The sequence below is a fragment of the Siphateles boraxobius genome, unplaced genomic scaffold (genome assembly GCF_051911475.1).
Source record: "Siphateles boraxobius isolate OS27281-9 unplaced genomic scaffold, OSU_SipBor_1 68, whole genome shotgun sequence".
NCBI classification, from domain to species: Eukaryota; Metazoa; Chordata; class Actinopteri; order Cypriniformes; family Leuciscidae; genus Siphateles; species Siphateles boraxobius.
The window spans coordinates 15215805-15236572 of NW_027509195.1; the positions used below are offsets into that span (position 1 = coordinate 15215805).

Here is a 20768-nt window from a genome sequence, read left to right on the forward strand (position 1 = left end):
CAGATCTCCCACTCACTTGATAGATGCCAACGCCATAAGGAGAGCGGTCTTCAGCGAGAGGGGTTTTAGATTAACCGATTGGAGAGGTTTCGAAAGGCGGACCTTTCAGAGCCCCCAGGACCGTGGAGAGGTCCCAAGACGGCACAGATGGAGGTCTGGAGGGGTTCATTCTCCTAGCACCTTTAAGGAATCTCACGACCAGGCCGTTTCTTCCCAGTGACTGGCCAGCCACTAGAACATGATGTGCTGCTATGGCTGCCACATACACTTTGAACGTGGACGGGGAGCGACCCGCATCCAGCAGCTCCTGTAAGAATGAGAGAACCACAGATATCTCACATGACTCTTGGTCAGCCTGATTTTTCGAACACCAGCTGGAAAAACCTGACCATTTCGAAGCATAAAGGCACCGAGTCGACGGGGCCCTGGCTTCAGATATAGTGCTTAAGACCTTCTCAGGAAGGTCTTTGGGTACCCATGAGGGGCCAAACATGGAGGGCCCATAAATCGGGTCTCGGATGCCACAATGTCCCGTTCGCCTGTGTGAGGAGGTCTTTCCTCAGTGGGACAGGCCATGGGATTGTGTCCGATAACTGAACCAGTTCCGGGAACCACGGTCTGGTTTTCCAGAGAGGGGCCACCAGAAGAACTGGGCACCCACTCTCTCTGACCCGTTTGATGACTTGTGGAATCATTGAGACGGGGGGAAAGGCATAAAGGGGACGGTTGGGCCAGACATGGGCTAGCGCGTCCCTGTCCTTCGAGAAGAACAATTTGCAGTGGGTGTTGATTCTCAAGGCGAACAGGTCGACTTCGGCCTCGCCAAACACCTTCCATATCAGACTGACAGTCTGTGGGTTCAGGGACCACTCGCCGAGGGGAGTGTTGCCCCGTGAAAGCATATCCGCGCCCACATTCTGGACGCCCGGTATATGCGCTGCTCTCAGAGAGCTAAGGTTGGTTTGTGCCCATAAGAGGAGGTATCTCGCCATCGCATGCTCGTTTCCTGTCCTGATTCCCCCCTGGCGATTTATGTAGGCCACCACTGACATATTGTCTGTGCGGACTAAAACGTGGTGACCCTCTGAGGTTCGACAGAAATGCCTTCAGGGCCAATCCAACTGCTTTCATCTCCAGACAGTTGATATGTAACCTCTGCTCCGTTCTCGACCAGAGGCCTGCCCTCGTGCAGCGCTCCCCAACCCAGGTTGGACGCATTTGTAAGAACCACTTTCGTCCTGGAAATTGTTCCCATTGTCACCCCCTCGTGGTACCAGTTCTGAGCCCGCCAGGGAATCAGGGTTCTTAAACAACTGTGATTTACCATAACGCATAAGTTGCCTGACTGCCATGCGTGAGTTGGCACACGACGTTTTAGCCAATGCTGCAGTGGGAGCATGCGCAGTAATCCCAAGCGGAGTACTGGCGATGCTGCTGCAATGAGACCAAGCAGTTTCTGAAATTTCTTCAGTGGCGCGTGCTCGCGCGCTCTGAAAGTGCCTGCAAGCGCTCGCACTGAGAGCACGCACTCTGGTGTGAGTCGCGCTGTCATAGCTCTCGAGTCTAAAACTGTGCCCAGAAAGATCACGCTCTGGCTGGGGGTTAGTTTGGTTTTTGAAACATTGTTTGTGAAACCCAGGCATTTTAGATGGCCGAGAATCAAATCCCTGTGAGCTAATAGCTCGATTCTCTACTGTGCCAGCACCAGCCAGTCGTCGAGATAATTTAACACACGCACTCCCTGATGTCTCAGAGGAGAAAGCGCTGCATCCACACACTTTGTGAATGTACGGGTGCCAACAATAGACCGAACGGCAGTACGGTGTATTGATAAGCCTGGCCCTCGAAGGCGAATTTCAAGAACGGCCTGTGACGAGGGTTTATTTGAATGTGAAAGTAAGCGTCTTTCAGATCCATTTTGACAAACCAATCCCCCGTGCGCACTTGCGCGAGGATATGTTTGATAGTTAACATTTTGAACGGCCGTCTCATGAGAGCTTTGTTCAAATGTCTCAAATCTAGAATGGGTCTGAGACCGCCGTTTTTTTTCGGAATCAGAAAATAGCGGCTGTAAAAACCCATATGTTTTAGCGCGGGGGGGACTAATTCTATCGCCCCTTTTTCTAATAGATTCTGTACTTCGGTGCGAAGCATGTGACCCACGTTGCTTCTCACCGAAGTCTCGAGAACCGCCTGAAATTTTGGGGGTCTGCGAGCAAATTGGAGCGAGTAACCTTGCGTTATAGTGTTTATGACCCAACTCGACACACCGGGGATAGCTTGCCAGGCTAGAACCCGTGTGGCTAGGGCTTGACACACAGATTGGGGCTGGTCGCCTAATGTAAGGGGACCTGATACCCTTATATTGTGATTTGTGCATACATTGAGTATTGGACTGACTGTACAAGCATTTGCGTGTGGGGAAGTCAGTATTACAATGGGGGAGGGGTCGCCTGATGAAGGGGGGCCGCGAAGCCACGTGTTGTGTTTGTGAAACATACTCTTTTTTTGCTTTATATGGGTCGCCGTGAAAACGGCGTTTGTTTGCAAGACCGCGCTTACTGTTGCGGGCCTGTTTGCAGTAATAAAATCCCCAGCCGCCTGAACTGAACAGGGGGCTGTGTAAGTTTTGTTGGCTTCTTTGAGGATGGTCCGGCGAGTGCGGGACCCGTGCCCTCTCTTTTTCCCCTGCATGCTAGGACGACTTTGGCTGCGCTGTGTGGGGCGCGGCACTTGGTCTGGGGCCTTGGCGTCGGGGAAGCCGATGCAGCCTGACCGGAGGCGGAATACGCGCGTCCAGCGAGGGCAGCAGTGCTACGGCACGGCTTGTTGGGATGAACAGCTCTAGTTCGCCAGCTAGCAGCTGTGTTCAGGCAGAGATGAGCGGCCAACGCCTCTTCGAGGGGCGGCAACGACTCATAGCCTTTTCCCGCTGCTCCGTCCACGGAAGAGAGCGTCGCGAAAACTGCGGGGCCTCGTGTAGAATAAGGAGTGCGCCAGGCCTTGGTAAGCTCCTCGTGTACTTCGGGAAAAAAGGCGCTGGCTTGTGACGAGGGGCCTTATCTCCCTTGAACAGGACCGAAGATGAACGAGCTGGATAGAGTGAGGCACGCGGGGACGTGGCTGGCTTGCGTTCACTAACATCAATTCCGTTTGCCGTTGGCTGCGCCGCTGCTTCTTCCTCGGCTGAAGTAGGGCCGGAGAAGGAAGCGCGGGAGAGGCGGCGTCGCCGTCACGGAAGAGGGCTAGCCGAGTACGCAGCACGGAGATAGGCATGCTCTCGCAGGCCGCACATCCGCCGGCAGACAGTGCATTCTCCGCGTGGTGAAGTCCCAGGCATGGAATGCAGCTAGCGTGTTCGTCCGCCTTGTGCAGCTTGCATCCGCATGTGGCGCAGGTCTTGACACGAGGCATTTGAAACAACGCTCGTACAGATAAAACACACAGAATACAATGAGTAATAAAAAGGATATCACCGTATAGCCACAGGAGAGACGCCGTCAGGAGAAACACGGTGAAATGTGTCGTCTGCTGAACTGTAGCTCGCTCAGGCTGAAGGCTTGTTCGACGGCGAAGGCTCAATAAATGGTCAGAGACGTGAAGTTTGTCGCTGAAGGAGTAAAATCTGCTATAATGGCGAATTCGGGTACTATTATAGACTGAGGTCATGCCCCCTTGGCGCCCGCGCCATTGGATGTGCAGTTGCCGCAGCGCAGCCTAGGAGCGAGCCAGACGCTCATGTTCTAGCTGTGCAGCTGCAAATGCGCTTTACATAAAGGTTTCAGTAAATCGAAGAAAAGGAGTTTCCCCACAGCATATAGCTACGCAATACGAAGTGACCGTTCGAAAGGGAACTAACATTAACACAGATGAATAAATACTGTAACAAATGTTTATGTTAGTTAATACATTAACTAATGTTAACTAATGAAACCTTATTGTAAAGTGTTACTGCGATTCTATTCATTAAATGATTTAAAAATAAATAAAAAATAGTTTTCACATATACTGTTTTCAACATTCATAATAATAATAAATGTTTCTTGAGTACCAAATCAGCATATTGCAGTAGAAGGATTTCTTCAGGATCATGTGACACTAAAGATTGGCAAATTCAGCTGAAAATTCAGCTTTTCCATCACAAGAATAAATTTTTAAAAATAATAAAATATTTAAATTGTAATACTATTTTTTACTGTATTTTTGATCAAATAAATGCATCTTTTGAAAGAATAAGAGACTTCTTATTGAAATTGTATTGACCCTTACTTTTAAATGGTAGTGTTCATCAAAATTTCTCCAAATAAGAAAATAAATGCTCAATATTAAAGAGAAAATGAGAAGGGTTGGAATGGGCTTATTAATGCAATTAGGTTTTCAGTGGGTGTGGCTATTGAGTTCTTACTGTACCTCAATCTGCAGCAGTGCTTCTTCTCTTTGCCTCAGGATCTCCACGTCTTCCTCACTGATCTCTGACAGGAATGCTTGGGAATCACCCTCAACGCCCTCCTCCGCTCCGAACAACGGCCCCTCTTCAACCAGTTCACTGAATGGAGTCTGTAGGCTCTATCCGTTCCATACACAAACACGAACACAAAATAAGAGATAACAATTTATTTTTATTTTTTTACTTTTTTAAAGAATAAATACAATACTCAAAATTAGCATAGCAGTGGGCTTCCAGAGCTGAATGTTTTAGTAGCCTACAAGTAGTAGCAAAGTCTTACCACTCCTTTATGGTCAAAGCTTCCCTCCATCTACACAGGACATTTTACAGGCAAGTTGTTCTTGAGCAATTTGTTTGCAAAGTTTAAGACACAAGCCAGGATGTTTGTGATTCATGCAAATGCAACAAACCTCACAAGTTTTTTCAAATCCAGCAACCATATAAACTGTAAAAATGTTGCTGCCTTAAATTTTATAATCAACTTCAATGTTTAAGTCATTTGACTTTTGTTGAAAATTTGTTGCATCTTACGTAACTTATTATAAGTTAAAGCAATGTAAATATATAAATATATTATTTATTTACTTACAGATTTACAGTTTTTGTCTGGTAAACAACTATATATTTTTTTTATACAAAATCTGATCTTTTTAGTTAGCTCTGGTAAAATTGAGACCCCTTCATTAAAATTGACTTTTTACATGACAATGTTAAAAACGGTTACAACTTTTTATGCATTTTGGACATTCATTTATACAACAACAATGTTTTGGGGGCCCTGAAAACGCAACATTTTTAAAACGTGTTTCAAAGTGCACATTTCTGAAAACGATACCGTTGCTGTCTCAGTATTGTCGTGTAAACTCCAAAAAGGCTGACGTCACGTACATGCGTAATACGTGTTCAGTCTATAGACACGTAATGTTTCTTTACAAAGTGACATCGTCAACTGCTGGCCTGGCAGCATATACAGCGTTTATAGTCATTTTGCGAACATTGCGGATGTTCTCAGACGTCAGACCTGACTTTGGTTAAACTTCTATAATGACACAAGTTTTCTTGAGATCATTTGTAAACATTTTATATAATAGCAAAGCATTGACATTTCATGGCTATGTATAATATAATACAATGATAATGACTCGCCACCTCATTTTGCAGAAGAAGAATCGCAAAGGAACAGCCTGCTGCCTTTGTTAGTCATTTAGGTTGAACTCTCTGTCAGCCTGAAGGTTGAAGAGGTGGGAGTTGGTCACTTAGAGAGGGCCACATTGATCTGCTAATTTCTCGACTTGCATATGCATGACATCGATAAAGGCCCGAGGCTTGCTATGATTTTTTGCAATGTGTTGGATGACTCATTGTATTCTTCCCTCTCAGAATTAGCACATCCAATACATCTCAGTCAAGCACAATGCTTCCCTGAGAACATCATCTGCTTTGCGAGGTTGTTGTCGACCCACTCACTAAGAATATCATTGTCTATTAGGTCATAGAGTGGCTTGTAGTTGGGAGGTTTTTCTCATCTTTTGACAAGATGTAAAGCATAAATTATCCTCTTAACTGTATCTGTACCTCAGATGCATATTTTACCCTGAAATTAAGTCTAAAGTTTATTCAATTCTAAATGTAATACATTTTAATGAACTTTGCCTTATTAAAAAAAATAAGCCCATTACCATTATATTCTTTTAAAAATGTAAATAGTTTTTTTTGTTACCTTATTTGAAATTTAGACTAGATAAAATCAAAATTTCTTTGCATTTCCTCAAAATGTACAAGACCGTTCCAACATGATTCCCTATGATAGAGAAAGAGGAGTCTCATATAAAGTCAATGGATCCAAATCACATTAAGTCAAAGGATCAGCATGACTCATTCAAGACGGGATATTCCCAGTTTAAGGCGTTTACTCGGAAATGTCTCACTAATCTAAATTCTCTGGAGGATATGTGCTATTATGTTAAGTACTTCTGATTTGAAGACTTAATCGTTTCACAGTGGCTTTAATGCATTTTGTTTCTTTACAATTTAAAAAAAAATCAAATAGAAGTCAGCACTCTGTGTAAGTCATGAAAAATTCTTAAGACTGAAAGATGGTTAGATTAAGGCAAAGACCAAAATATTTACATCAGTGGAGGCATTTTTCCACCAATCAATAAAAATTTAAATAATCTTTACCCCCAACTGTTTTAAAAAAGATCGGTCTCAGGTTATTTCTAACAATTATTTCCTTTGTCAGAAGACTAAAAGGTTAAACAAATGGGAAAGATGCTTACTTTTTTCTCTGATTCCTAGCATAGGATTAGCAGCTACAGTTGTAATGGAAATGATTCAATCCCATTGCAAATCAGGTTTATTGGCAGAATTTACAGAATTTCAGCTGTTTGCAATTAACAAATCAAACAAAAGTAATTGAAATAGCTCAACACAACAAATGTTTCAAGTGGTTTCCCCAAATTTAACTGAAACATTTAATAACTTCTGCAGTCCTATAAACCCCTGAACAGAATCCCTCACAACAGCACACATCTGCAAAACAGGTGTTGTCTCAAGCACACCTTATGCAACTAAGCAAGGGCTGCATTAGTTGCATAAGGTTTGCTTGAGCTAGAACACATGAAATATCTGAACTGCCTAGGTTTGTTGAGTGTCACGTTTGACTGGATGTTAGAAAGACATGTCAAAAGAATGGTCCAAAAAGTTAAGAGAAGGTATCATCGCCCTTCACAAATAAGGAATAGGATACAAAAAGATAGCGAAGGCACTACATGTTCCTAGAGACACCATTGGAAGCATAGTTCGCAAGTTCAAAGTTAAAGGAACAGTGCATGGTTAAACTACCTGGACGGGGCATAAAAAAGAAGTCATCAACGGCTGCCACATATTTCTGAGAAGGCAGGTTCAGAAAAATCTTGAGTGACTGCAAAATACCTGCAGGAAGATTTGGTGGCAACAGGCACAGAGGTGTCAATTTGCACAGTAAGGTGCGTACTAAACACTTGTCAGAACTCCAAGACGTACATCACTACTAACACAAAAGCACAAGAAAAGTGCTCAAAATCATATAAATAATGCACTGAAGTTTTGGGAGTCTGTTCTGTGGAGCGATGAAACAAAACTGGAACTCTTTGGCCCTATGGATCAGTGGTATGTCTGGAGGAAGAAGAATGAAGTATATGCTGAAATGATCACTCGGTCTATAGTTAAGTATGGAGGTGCTCGGTGATGCTCCTGGGCTGCTTTGCATCCTCTGGAACTGGAAACTTACAGTGTGGTGAAGGCAAGATGGATTCATTGAAGTATCAGGAAATCCTAGGAAAACATCAGGCAGTCAGTGTGGAAGAACCTTCCAACAGGACAATGAGCCAAAGCAAACCTCAAATTCCACCAAGGCGTGGTTGCAGAAGAAGTCCTGAAGAAAATCTCTTGTGGGATTTGAAGAAGGTGGTTGCAGCATGCAAACCCAAGAATATTACTGAATGGAGGCCATTGCTCATGAGGAATGGGCTAGCATTCCTCAGAAACGCTGCCAGAAGGTGGTGTCTGGTTATAAATCTCGTTTGCAGCAGATCATAAAAGCAAAAAGGGTGTTCTACTAAGTACTAAAGACGCTTGGCATGAGGGGGTTGGATAATTTTGAGACTGCAAAAGTCATTCAAAGTTGCATTTTCAGTTGAATTAGGGGAAACGTATTTAAATTACATTTGTTTTGTTTGTTCATTGCAAATAGCTGAAAGTGTACATTTTGTTAATAAACCTGATTTGCAATGGAGGGTTGAATCATTTTGATTACAACTGTATATAAAGAGCTGGGAACTCTATAGGCTTGCATCAGTCATTTCAGATCTAAATTATAGCATACAAACTGGATGATGTCACAGCCTTACCCATTATTTTTTTATGCTGACCAAACTGATGGATGCAATGGAAGTGTGAAAATAGAAAAAGCAAGAGGTTGCAAGCAACCAAAATGAATAAATTACCCAAATAAATAACCCTGAACCAATTTTAACAGCAGATAAATGCAAAATAATTCCTTCATACATCCAAATTTTCTGTTTTGTCCAAGTAGTCAACCTATGTAAGACTGTTTCTTCCTCAGGTAATTGTGAGTTAACAACAGAAATAAAAGTCACAACTGCAATATATGAAGTCACCACTACAAAAAATAAATCTTAGAAAATAAATAAAATTAAGTAAAAAATATAATAACATTTAATAAATACATTGTTTGTTTAATCTATAAGGCAGAAACAGACTCCCATAAAAAACAGTGCATTGCTATTCTTATTATTCAACACAATGGGATCTGAGTCCATTACAAATTACACTTGAAATTGAGAAGTTAATTTAAACATATACATTGTCATGAGTACTAATGACTCATGAAGATTTATATGTTTAAATTAAATGTTTAAATAATATATAAAAACATACACTGCTGTGATTTATACATTCATAATAGTGAGTCATGTTCATGAATCATAGTACAGATTGGCAGTGCTGATAACAAACCCCGTTCTCGTTTGAATTCTGGCAGAACCTGGCGATCAAACAACTCCTTAATAACATCTTACTCTTGACTAACAACTCCGAATGTTGTTTGTTTTGAATGTGTTCTTGGCATTCATATTGGAACTACACATCCTGTTTGATTGCTCTGTTCGGGTGTTTCCAGGGGGGATTGTGGAAGAAGACAGGAAGATCAGAGACATAGCTACAGGTGACAGAGTCTCACATAAAAGCAACAAATCTAGAGAACGACAGGAGGGGAGGGAATAGAATAGGAGCGGATTTGAACAGACGTGAGACTGTAAGACAGGAGTGTGTATGTATGTGCTATAGTCACATACCAGCTGAGCAAATCTGAGCTGCTGTTGTATTGCAGGTAATATTGAACGCAATTCCTACCATTCAGTCAACACTTTCAATCATCAGCACATCCTTGAGCCACCTCAGCTGAACTGACAATTGAAGTTTGATGGGATCTGGAAAAAGTGTGGCAATGAAAATGTCAGCTTTAGTGTGTTTACTCTTCCAATGAGAGTGAACATCACTAGAACTGTCGAATGTGGTCATTCTCAAGGCATCTTGTTTCTTTTAGACATCTTTTTTTCATTTCTTTTTGTTCTCAAAGTGGAACCAAATTTAAGATAGCACCTGGGAAAAACTGGGGTTAAAGGAATAGTTCACCTAAAAAAGACAATTCTATCATCATTTACTCTCCCCCATGTTGCTACAAATATTTGTTTCTTGTGTGAAACATGAAAAAAAAAATCTGATAATGTACAGCCACTATTTTTCATTAGATAAAAGTGATTAGGAACACTGTTGAGCTGTCAGAATTTTAATTTTTGGGTGAATTATGACTTTAAATGGCTTGCTAAATGACTTAAAGGAGGTATGCATCTATATTCCTTCCAGGCCAGATATTTGACCATCTCTTGATCGACAGGGCTGCACGTTCTGTACCACAAACCACATAGTTGTTCCAAACAAACTTAAAATGAGTGCTGAGTTCCCTTTTGAGGGAACTTGCGATGCGTCGATGGCGCTTTGGGAACGCCTTCGCGTGATTACCTCTGAAGCACATATTCAAATAGTCCAATGGAATGAATGAATGCCACGGGCGGGTGACGTCATGTCCAGGAACGGATATAAGCACATCTGGTGCGTTACTCGCGTTAGCTTTTGTGCCTCAGCAAAGCGCTCTATGTCAAAACTGTCTGTGAATATTTATTGGTGTCTGTCTGATATATACATATATATGTATACAAACTATGGAAACAATTGCACAAACTCTGTGTTCTCCCTGCTCGCGTTATTTAACGAGTAGGGACACACGAGCTTTGTGTGATGTGTTGGGAGTGGAGCATGAGGTATCAGCCTTGGCTTATTGCCAACATTGTGAGAAGCTTTCACTTCGCTCCCGCCTGTCACTTTTCGAGGGAAGTGGCCAGGCTCGCGATTCTCAGGGTGTAGGACCTGTGCATTCCTGTGGATCGCAAATATGATCTTTTTATGGGGTTGGAGACGGGTCCGCGGATCTTATCTCCTCCCATTCCACGAGGGATCCATTGCTCTCTCTCCGGTCTCGAAAGCCTCCGCTGCGGAGAGAGGTCAATGCTTCAGTGCCCTACCTCCGAGGAGGTAGATGTGCTGGGCATTGAAAGTAACAAAGCACAATCATGGGGGAAGTGGATTTACCATCTCTTTCCCCAGCGTATGAGAAATATATATACACATATATAATAGTTCATATATATAAAATAAATGTATATATAAAAAGAGAAAAAAACATATAAATATAAAAAATAAAATTAAATAAAGCTGGTGGAGGTGCTTACCAAGGCTGTAGATATATTAAATATTTTATGGCCAGCAGAAATAAGGGGGAGCTCATCCTAAAAATAAAGAACGAGTTTCCTTCCCTCTATTTTTTCACCTCCATCACGGGGCTTTCCATTTTTTCCTGATCTGCACAGCGAGCTGTGTAGATCATGGAAAAAGCCTTACTCTTCTTGTCTTTTAGCCCCCAAATTCATGTATATTTAGATATTAGGGGGTTAAGAGAGTATGGCTATGGGGCAATACCCCGGGTAAAACAATCGCTTGCTAGCTATCTGTCTCCCGGTTTAGAATCGTCCCTGAAGGCGTCGGCTTCTCTCACTAAACCATTAAAAAATATATATATACGGTCTATGGCAGCCCTTGTGGTCACTGTGAGACACCTCTGGCTCAATTTGATGGAAATCATGGAGAAAGATACAAGAGAATCTCTCTCTCGCTGTATCCAACCCCCTGGGGCTGCTGGGCGTGAGCAGCTCCAGTCGTCCTGTTTCTCATACGCAACACAGCAGCCAAAGCCTTCAAAGCAGAAGCCAGATCCAAGGACCGTTCTTCAAGCTGAGAAGGCTTCGGCTCAAAAGAAAAGGTCTTGGCACCACCGGCGTCAGACCGGTGAGGGCAGCCCCAACCGGGGTGGAACGGTGTACAGCTCAGTATGCGGTGCCCTTTCCATCTCGGTGCCCTCAGGGGTGGCCAACCCTGCCACCCTTGGTGCTTTGGGGCGCAGCGGTCTCCAGCGAGCTACCGGCGCAGCGTCAACTCGACATTGTGTCGGACTCGCGCCCTCTGAGGGGGGTTCGAAAACAGTCAGTTCGGGTGGTTCCTGCCAGTATGCTTCAGGCCCCCTAATCTGACTGTCTCAATTACACCAGAGGCCAGCCTCGAGGGGCTGGTTCCCCTGGTAGATTTTCTGGCAGCGCGGAAGCTACTGCCGAATATATCTCTATGAGTCCTGCAGTTAGTAGTAAGAGGCAGATTTGGTTCTCATCCTCCAGGTTACAACGGGGTGTTGCTCACGTTAGTGCATCCTGAGCAGGCTCTGGTAATGGAGCAAGAGGTAAAGGTCCTGTTAGCAAAGAAAGCTATAGAGCAGGTGTACTCACCCACCATTGCGTCGGTCTTTACAGTCGTTATCTCATTGTTCCAAAAAAGGATGGAGAACTGCATCACATACTAGATCTCTGTCTGTTGAAGTGTTCGGTGCTGGAACTCAAGTCCAAGACGCTGACACTCAAACAGATCGTGACTCAAATCAGATCCGAGGACTGGTTTGTCACGATAGATCTGAAAGACACATACTTCCATCTATCTCCAACTATCTCCATCCTCCTTCAGCACAGGAGGTTCCTGAGAGTTTCTTTCAGGGGCAAAGAACACCAGTACCAGGTACTTCCTTTCGCTAGCTCTATCACCCCGCACATTCACGAAGCGCGTAGGTGCAGCTCTGGCCCCGCCAGGCTGCAGTGCAAACGCATTCTGAATTGCATAGACGATTGGCTGATTCTAGCAGAATCAGAACAGTTATTGGTTCGGCATCGAGATGTCGTCCTCGCTTATATGCAAAGTTTGGGGTTGAAGCTCAATGCCAAGAAGAGTGTGCTTCTCCAGTACATTTTACTTGGAGTGGTCTAGGACTCAGTCACGATGCGAGTCGTTCTGTCGCCCGCTCGTGTAGCTGCTATCCTTACTGCCACAAAAGAGCTAAAGCTAGGCCAGGCACACACTGTGAAACAGTTCGAGAGACTGTTAGGCCTCAGGGCAGCAGCATCCATTGTGATACCCCTTGGCCTGCTGTACGTGAGACCTTTGCAGTGGTGGCTCAGGACCAGAGGGTTCTCCCCGATGGAAACCCATTCTGTATAATCAAGATCACGCGGCAGTATCCCCGCGCCTTGGTTATATGGACGAAACACTGGTTCTTGTGCCAGGTTCCGGTGTTGGGAGCTCTTTGCCATAGAGTTGCTATCTTGACAGATGCTTCCCTCACCAGCTGGGGAGCAGTATTGGAAGGCCGCTCAACTCAGGGCTTGTGGAGGAGTCATCATCTTTCTTGGCACATGATTTGCCTAGAGATGATGGCCGTCGTCAATGCGTTGAGACATCTCCTCCCAGACCTGAGGGGCCATCATGCGTTGCTCTGGGACAGTTACTGTTAGGCCTCAGGGCAGCAGCGTCCAATGTGATTCCCTTTGACCTGCTGTACGTGAGACCTTTACAGTGGTGGCTCAGGACCAGAGGGTTCTCCCCGAGGGGAAACCCACTCCATACGATCAAGATCACGCAGCAGTATCCCCGCGCCTTGGTTATATGGAGGAAACACTGGTTCTTGTCTCACAGACAACGCGTTGGTGGCCTCTTATTTTGGTCCCTCAGGAAAATACACTATCTGAGGGCAGTGTATATTCCAGGGGGCCAGAATATTGGAGCAGACACCCTGTCGAGGCAGGGGCTGAGGCCAGGGGACTCGACCCTGAGGCGGTGGAGCAAATTTGGGAGTACGGCCATGCTGAAGTGGACCTGTTCACGTCTCAGCATATGACGCACTGCCCACTCTGGTTCTCTCTCACTCAACCAGCCCCCTCGGGGCTGGATGCTATGGTGCAGACGTGGTCTGTACGCATTTCCCCCTGTTGCTCTGCTCCCAGGAGTTTTGCAGTGAATCCGCCAGGATGGAATAAGCCTATTGTTAGTAGCACCACCCTGGCCAAGCCGAATTTGGTTTGCGGACCTAATTCTTCTCCTTGACGGCCCTCCCTTGGAGATCCCGATCAGGAGAGACCTTCCGTCTCAAGCAGGGGATGCAATATTGCACCCCCGGCAAGGGATTTGGAAACTGTGGGTTTGGCCTCTGAGGGGGCCCAACTCATAGAGAGTGGTCTCTCAACCGAGGTTGTTGAGACCATTCTAAGCTCCAGAGCTCCCGCTACGAGGAAACTATATTAACTATTTCGAGAGTTTTTCACTTCTTGGTGTTACCAGTGTCAGTGGAATCCGGTTAACTGTTCAGTAAACACAGTATTTGAGTTTCTGCAAGAAAGCTTTGTATCAGGTCTATGTCCTTCCACGCTTAAGCTATACGTGGCTGCCATTGCTGCTTTCCATGCCCTGGTGGGTGGTACATTTTTGGGTCGAGACCCCCTGATCACTCGTTTCCTTCGTGGCACCTTGAGGCTGAGGCCTGCAACTTGCACTAGGGTGCCGGCTTGGGACCTTGCAATAGTTCTAGAAGGCCTATCTGGGGCTCCCTTTGAGCCCTTAGATTTGGTCTCAGAGAAGTTCTTTCTCTTAAAACTATTTTCTGCTAGCTATTTCGTCCCTCTAAGAGTCGAGACCTTCAGGTCCTTTCGGTCTCCACCTGCCTTGAGTGCACCGGGGATGGCCAAGGCAATCTTACCCCAAACGTTGATATGTTCCTATGGTACCTACCATTATTCCGAGGCCTATTGTGCTGCAGGTTTCTGTCCTCCCCCGTTTATCGGACCAGGAAAAGCTGAACCTTTTGTGCCCAGTGCGAGCACTGGTCACTTATGTTCATCAGACTTCTCTGTCGAGAAAATCCAACCTATTGGGCAAATAGATAGTCGAGACTATTCTTCTTGCTTGTTAGTCCACTGGCCAACCATTTGGTGGTCATGGGCTCATTCCACTAGGAGTATGGCTTCTAAGCTTTATTATATGGAGTTCTCTCCAAGACGTTTGTGATGCGGCAGGCTGGTCCTCACCGCTCACATTCGTGAGGTTTTACAGCTTGGACCTGGATGCTGCCCCAGGTGCTTTTTACTTAGTTTGCCGACAGTTTTATCATCTGGCATTTTGTAAGTACGGCGTATTGGGTATTTTCGTTCCCAAAGCGTCATCGACGCATCGCGAGTTCCCTCGAAAGGGAACGTCTAAGGTTAAGACTGTAACCCTAGTTCCCTGAGAAGGGAACGAGACGTTGCGTCGCCCTGCCATACTTCCTGCATCCCTGCGATCGACTTTGCTTCGGCACTAGAAGCTAACGCGAGTAACGCACCGGATGTGCTTATATCCTTTCCTGGTCATGGTTCATTCATTCCATTGGACTAGTTGACATACGTGCTTCAGAGGTAATCACGCAAAGGAGTTCCCAATGCGTCATCGACGCATCGTCTCGTCCCCTTCTCAGGGAAATAGGGTTACAGTCGTAACCTGAGACGTTTTTTATGTGTCTTGAAATTCTGACAGTTAATATCGCACCTGCTAGAAAATGAAGTGCTGAGAAAAGGAGCATCAAAGAGCTCCTCATCCACATGCAATCACACACGCAGTCTCACTCTTTATCTTACTGTCACAGGGATGTTGAACAGCTCATGAAAGAACAAAGAGGAAGAAGTGGACTCTCTCTGGACTCTGAGATATTAATGCCCACTCACCTGTTTCCTGTCCTTTTGTGCAGAAGGAAGCAAGGCCCTGGAACGATCTGCAATTTTCTGTCAGAGAAAAGAAAAAAAATTAGATTAATATGCAAATAGTGCCAGACATGTGACAGCAGCTGAGCTATTGTAACACAATAGCTGGGAACTATTGTAACACAAAATGTATTTGATTACAAACAAGCTAAAGTAAAGACACTAACAGAGTTATCTCTCCCCCTGGGGAAAGGAACATTTTACATAAAACCTATTTTTGGTTATGGTATTTTTGTCTAAAAATTATAATACCATTAAGTGTTAAATAATATTTCACACATGCTCACTGTCGCTGGAAGCTAAAATAATCAATTTTTATCTTGACTGCCAGGATGGGGAAAAACTGAGTTAAAAGTATCTAGTTAGATGCCATACTGGAGAAATAATTGTGTGACTACTAATTTAAAATATGTAATGAACATCTAGTTATAAATATATTTGAGTAAAAAACAACTTGAAAAGACTTAAGACAAATGTCACAATTAATATAATGAGGGCAGCAATTATAACTACTAAATTTGATATTATGATTAATTAATGACATATTTGGCACATATAATGTTTCGCATATGATGGAAATTGTAAAAAATAAAATGTTACAAATATTCCCCAAGGCTGACATCAGTTGTAGAAGCTCTCACAGTCCTAATCACATATGTTATTTTGTGGACAAATAAAGGAAAACCAATATTTCATCTGTACCTTCTGCAGGTCTCCATATCGCTGCACAGAATCCGATAGCTCTGTTTTGAGTCTCGTCAGACGGAGCCTGTCTTGCTGGAGAAAAACAAAATGGCATTTTTTTTTAAAATGGACACTTGGGTAAGTTTAACAACACCAGCTTTAAATTTAATGAAATAACCATTTTACAATTTTTTTTTTATTTTTTTGTATTGCACATGCCAGTGGAATGTCTGGACCAAACCAGTATCACTGGATATTAGGGCTGTCACTTTTGAGAAAAATAAAATTCGAACGGTTATCGAATATCAAGTAATGTATTCGAATATATTCGAATTTCTACGAGACCCCACCCAAAAAAAAAAACACCGTAACGGAGATTCAATCACAAATTTATTAAGTCTGACAGTCATAAACAGGACTCAGGCCAGTCTGAAAACATTTTTTTTTTTACTTAATTTTTTAAACAGCAGGTTATCAATTTAATCTATATAAAATGCCACTAAGCTACATGGAAAAAAAACTGCATCGGAACAGCACGGCACAAACAATAACATGACGGCTTAAACAGCAGGAGTAAGGCATATAGCCTAGCCTCATTTCTTATTTCAGTTCATTTCTTAATATTGTTTGCTAGAAACACCAATTTATCAACTTGATCTGGGTCAAGTGCGGCTCTCTTTTTATTGGCGATGTTCCCCGCGGTGGAGAACACGCGCTCAGTGCGCGCACACGTGCCTGGCACACACAGATTTGCGCGTCAATGTTGAGAGAAGTGGTATACGGTGTAGCTGTAGACAGGGGCGTCATGCAAGCCAAAATTCTGGGGGGGCACAATCTGAGGCCATTCTTTTCTGACGGTTAGACTAGGCTAGCTATCGATAAAGTTACACTGACACAACTTAAGTTAATGCTCTGAATTCGCAGCTAATATCAAATCCATAACTATTTGATCAAGTTAAAATTTCCAGGTCAACCACAAATAATCCCACTACCTTTTAATATCATCCGATAACTAATTAAATGGCGATTTGTTGCTTTGCCCACTTACCACTTCAAGACCATATGTAAAACATTGCCAGCTCAACGTGCGAGACGAGTTGCTTGAACACACACAGCAAATATTCTAGAGCGCTGATTTGATATACATAGACACCATATTAGGAAAAAGGGGCGGGCTTATGCTGACCGATTTATTACCGATCCAGAAGAATCAGGCAATGATATTGGCTAAGGACAAAAAAGCAGGAAAATATACAGATTTTCTTGTTTTATTAACATTAAATAGATAGTTCTCCCAAAAAAATTTCATTGTCATCATTTACTCTCTCAAGTTGTTTTAAACCTGAATAAGTTTTTTTCTTCTGTTGAAGTTATTTGGAAGAATGTGGGTAACCAAACAGTTGATGTACCCCAGTGATTTCCATAGTATATTTTTCACAATGGAAGTCAATGGGGACCAGCAACTGTCTGGTTAACCACATTCTTCAAAATATCTTCTTTTGTGTTCAGCACAATAAATAAATTAATATCGGTTTGGAACAACATTACAGTGAATAAATAATGACAGAATTTTTATTTTTGGGTGAACTATCCCTTTAAGGACAAGCGGCTGCATGTTTATTATTAGGGCTACTGTCGCTTTAAGATCTGTACGCAACGCGTCTAATTTGACAAGCAGATTTCTCTCAATTTTCTCGGTTTGCTTTCAGTTTAGACATAGCCAACTTTCCTTATGTATTTGTGTGTAACCTTGTGTGTATTTGAGAGTATTAGCGAAATAAGACTCGAATGATAACTTAGTCCAGTAACCAGGCGCTGTTAGACAGGCTTTTTTAGTGCATGTGCACGACGGGTGTTCTCGCTCAGTTAAGCGCATGTTAGAACAGCGCATCTGCAGTGAATGACATGTTTAACCGGCAAGGCTTTAAAGCACATGCAAATGATTAAGTTTTGTGAACTCACTGAACTGATGTGTCCCGTTCCTCTGCGCTAACATTTGATATGAGTATTTGTCGCATTGTAGCCTAACGTATAATGCTGTTGAGACGGAGGCGCCAGAACTGCAACTGATAGAATGCACGATATGTATTTCTACAAAAGCAGTCAGCAGCTTGTTTGGAGCGAGGATCATAGCGCAAATTTGAACTATATCGATATGGTCTAATTCCATATCACATTTAAAAATATATAGATCTATTTTTTATATAGATATCGGCCAGTCCTACTGGTGGCCTAACGGCGATGTTTTTGTCAACTGACAACGATACCACTGTAGCGCGAGAGCGACTGAGGTACGAAATTGAGCAGGTGAACAAGCTGAACGCAAATACGTCTTGTTGATATAGGGGGCACGTACCCCCTCACATTGAATGGGCATGACGCCACTGGCTGTAGAACCAAAAATATTTCCAGACTCGACTTTTTAGATGAGTTGAGGTCGTAATTCTCTGCTCGGGATGTCGTTCTGTGCGTTATCTTCCATTTCCAAAACAGGGAGGCTATTATTCGCTTGATTTGGTCATGGGCTTACGCTACAATAGCCTACGTTTAGAGCGCCCGCTCCTGGATGAGATGGCAAACAATAATAAAAAACAAAAAACGGTCTAATCATAGACTGTAAAAAATGCGCTAAACATGGCACTTTAAAAACCGGATAGTTTATTTATAGTTCGAATACGGATATTTGACGTCATGTTCGAATGCATATTCGAATATCGAATAAAAAGTGACAGCCCTACTGGATATACATTATATAAGGAATATTGTTTCAGTAATGAAAGAAAAATTAGAGATTTATAAAAGTCAAAGAAGCATGACTTTTACCCGTGAAGATCCGCTGATGATGTCAGTGAGTTGTTTAACAAGCTGGCTTGTGCTCGTTATGACTTTATTGGTTTGCTGCTGTGTGGAATGTCTGAAAGAAAGGGAGCAGGGTGGAGGTGGAGAGAGAGGGAGAGAGAGAGGGGGGGGGGGTAATCATGCTTTACAAACCGCAGAAGACGATTCAAAATGATTCATCAACTATCCCAAGGTGCAATGCTCTCCAGGCTGCATGTGCTAGTTTTACAGCCCTATTGGATGGATAAGGCTCAACCAATTAGGTAAATCAATATTAATGACTGTGTGACAGAGGAACATCATTGTGCAGTGAGGGACTGTGTGTCATGACTGCAGAGCTCAGATGATGTCAGGAAGGCTTTAGGCTCCAGGCAGGAGTCAATCTGCCGCCCCGGAGGAGAATCAAAGGATTAAACGTTTTGTACAGAGACAGGAAATCAAACGGAGGAAAGGTAGCACAGCACAATGAGAGGTTTGCTGTACTGAATGCATTAATAGAGCAGATGGAAATCAAGACTGCATAAATTTGGTTTATAGGGGGCAATATTTATGACTGAACAAATAAAAGGGAAGAAAAGGAAAGAGTATGTGAAAGACTGGACCAATGCACAGACTTGTCTAACATTTGCTCAGACCTCCAGGCCAACAGGGGGCCCTGAAGGTTAAAGAAACAGTTACTATAGACTTCAGGGTTGTGAGCCATTTAGAATTTAATTCAGAATGACTTTAGATGCGTCTCAATCAACTCCCTAGTTCAGTTGTCAGGGCACTGATCAGGGATTCAGCCATTTTAAAGGCTGTCTCAATAGCAAAATCCATCGAGTGCACTGAATCAAGTTTGCTCCCTAAAAAGTCCCAAAATGCAAGTGAAATCCAGGGAGCATCGATGGTCATAAAGTATGTTCTAAAGTATGAAACCTAAATCACGCAAGCCAACACACTACACCTAATGAATATATATATATATATATATATATATATATATATATATATATATATATATATATACAAACCATTATTGAATTATAGGTCAGCATACGCATACACCGCTACATAGGTAATGAACATAAGCTAGCTAACATTTTTAGTTTGCTTACGGCTGAAAGGTTGTTGGTCCTCACTGTCCTTACCAGTGCCCGGATTTGTGTAGACAATGTAGGCTACTGGTTGACGACCTAGTAAGCTAGGGAGTTGAATGAGATGCACCCTTTGTCTCAATTCCAAACATTGAATTGAATTTGAATTGACGTAGCAAACAGGATGCAGAAATGCAATTCAAATTTGAACAGAAGTATAATTAAAATAAACTGAAAATTTTAATTATCATATATGACTGTAATTCTTAACAAGACAAGTAATATGACAAATGAGTTTTGGCTTGGCAAAGCCTTCATTGAAAGTTTTCAAGTTAAAAAAGCCTTGAAGTTATAAGGTTTATAGGCTAGGGATCTCCAACACGTCGCTCGCGAGCTACCAGTAGCTCGTGGCCTGATTGGAGGTAGCTCGCCCATGGGCCGTTCACATATCGCGTCTTTTGTGCGCTCAAGTTCGTTATTTCAAATGTAGGAAGCTCATAATTGAAGCGACGCGCTCATTTTTTCCAGGCGCAGCGAGATGAAAAAATCCATTAGCTACTAAAACTTCTTTGTCATTGTGGAGAGCGCAGTGCATGGTTGCATAGCAACGACAGACGCCACGGGAAAATCGGACCGAATTTTACTATTAATAATAAAAGATAAGCTAATGTGCATTGTAAACGTCAGAAATTTATCTTTTTTGACTCATTCTTTTCATAAAAATGATTTAAAGGCTGAAAAACCCGAGGTTTCTTTTTATAAATCTTTTTTGTCAAAACTTTATTTGAACTTGTACATTTTAGTAGATAACATGTCGCAAGAAACTCCTTTAAAATCTGGCCATCATTTTTAATGTTGTTATTTAAACAAAAAGTGCACATTAATGCTAATTATATTTGTTATTTGCTGGTTTTCGACATAAAACTTGGTGAATTGATTTTA

The 20768-nt window shown here is 43.0% G+C and overlaps 1 protein-coding gene across 1 annotated transcript in view; it reads right to left on the reverse strand.

Annotated features, from left to right (window-relative positions):
- The window catches only part of tsnare1 (T-SNARE Domain Containing 1), a 169999-nt gene that overhangs the window by 81030 nt on the left and 68201 nt on the right, over positions 1–20768 (reverse strand). The window contains exons 5-8 of the mRNA XM_077214209.1: positions 18736–18826; positions 15931–16005; positions 15193–15249; positions 4411–4566 (exon numbers count right to left, since the gene is read on the reverse strand). Of these exons, the coding sequence (XP_077070324.1) occupies positions 4411–4566; positions 15193–15249; positions 15931–16005; positions 18736–18826 (379 nt within the window). The remainder of the gene's footprint in view (positions 1–4410; positions 4567–15192; positions 15250–15930; positions 16006–18735; positions 18827–20768) is intronic.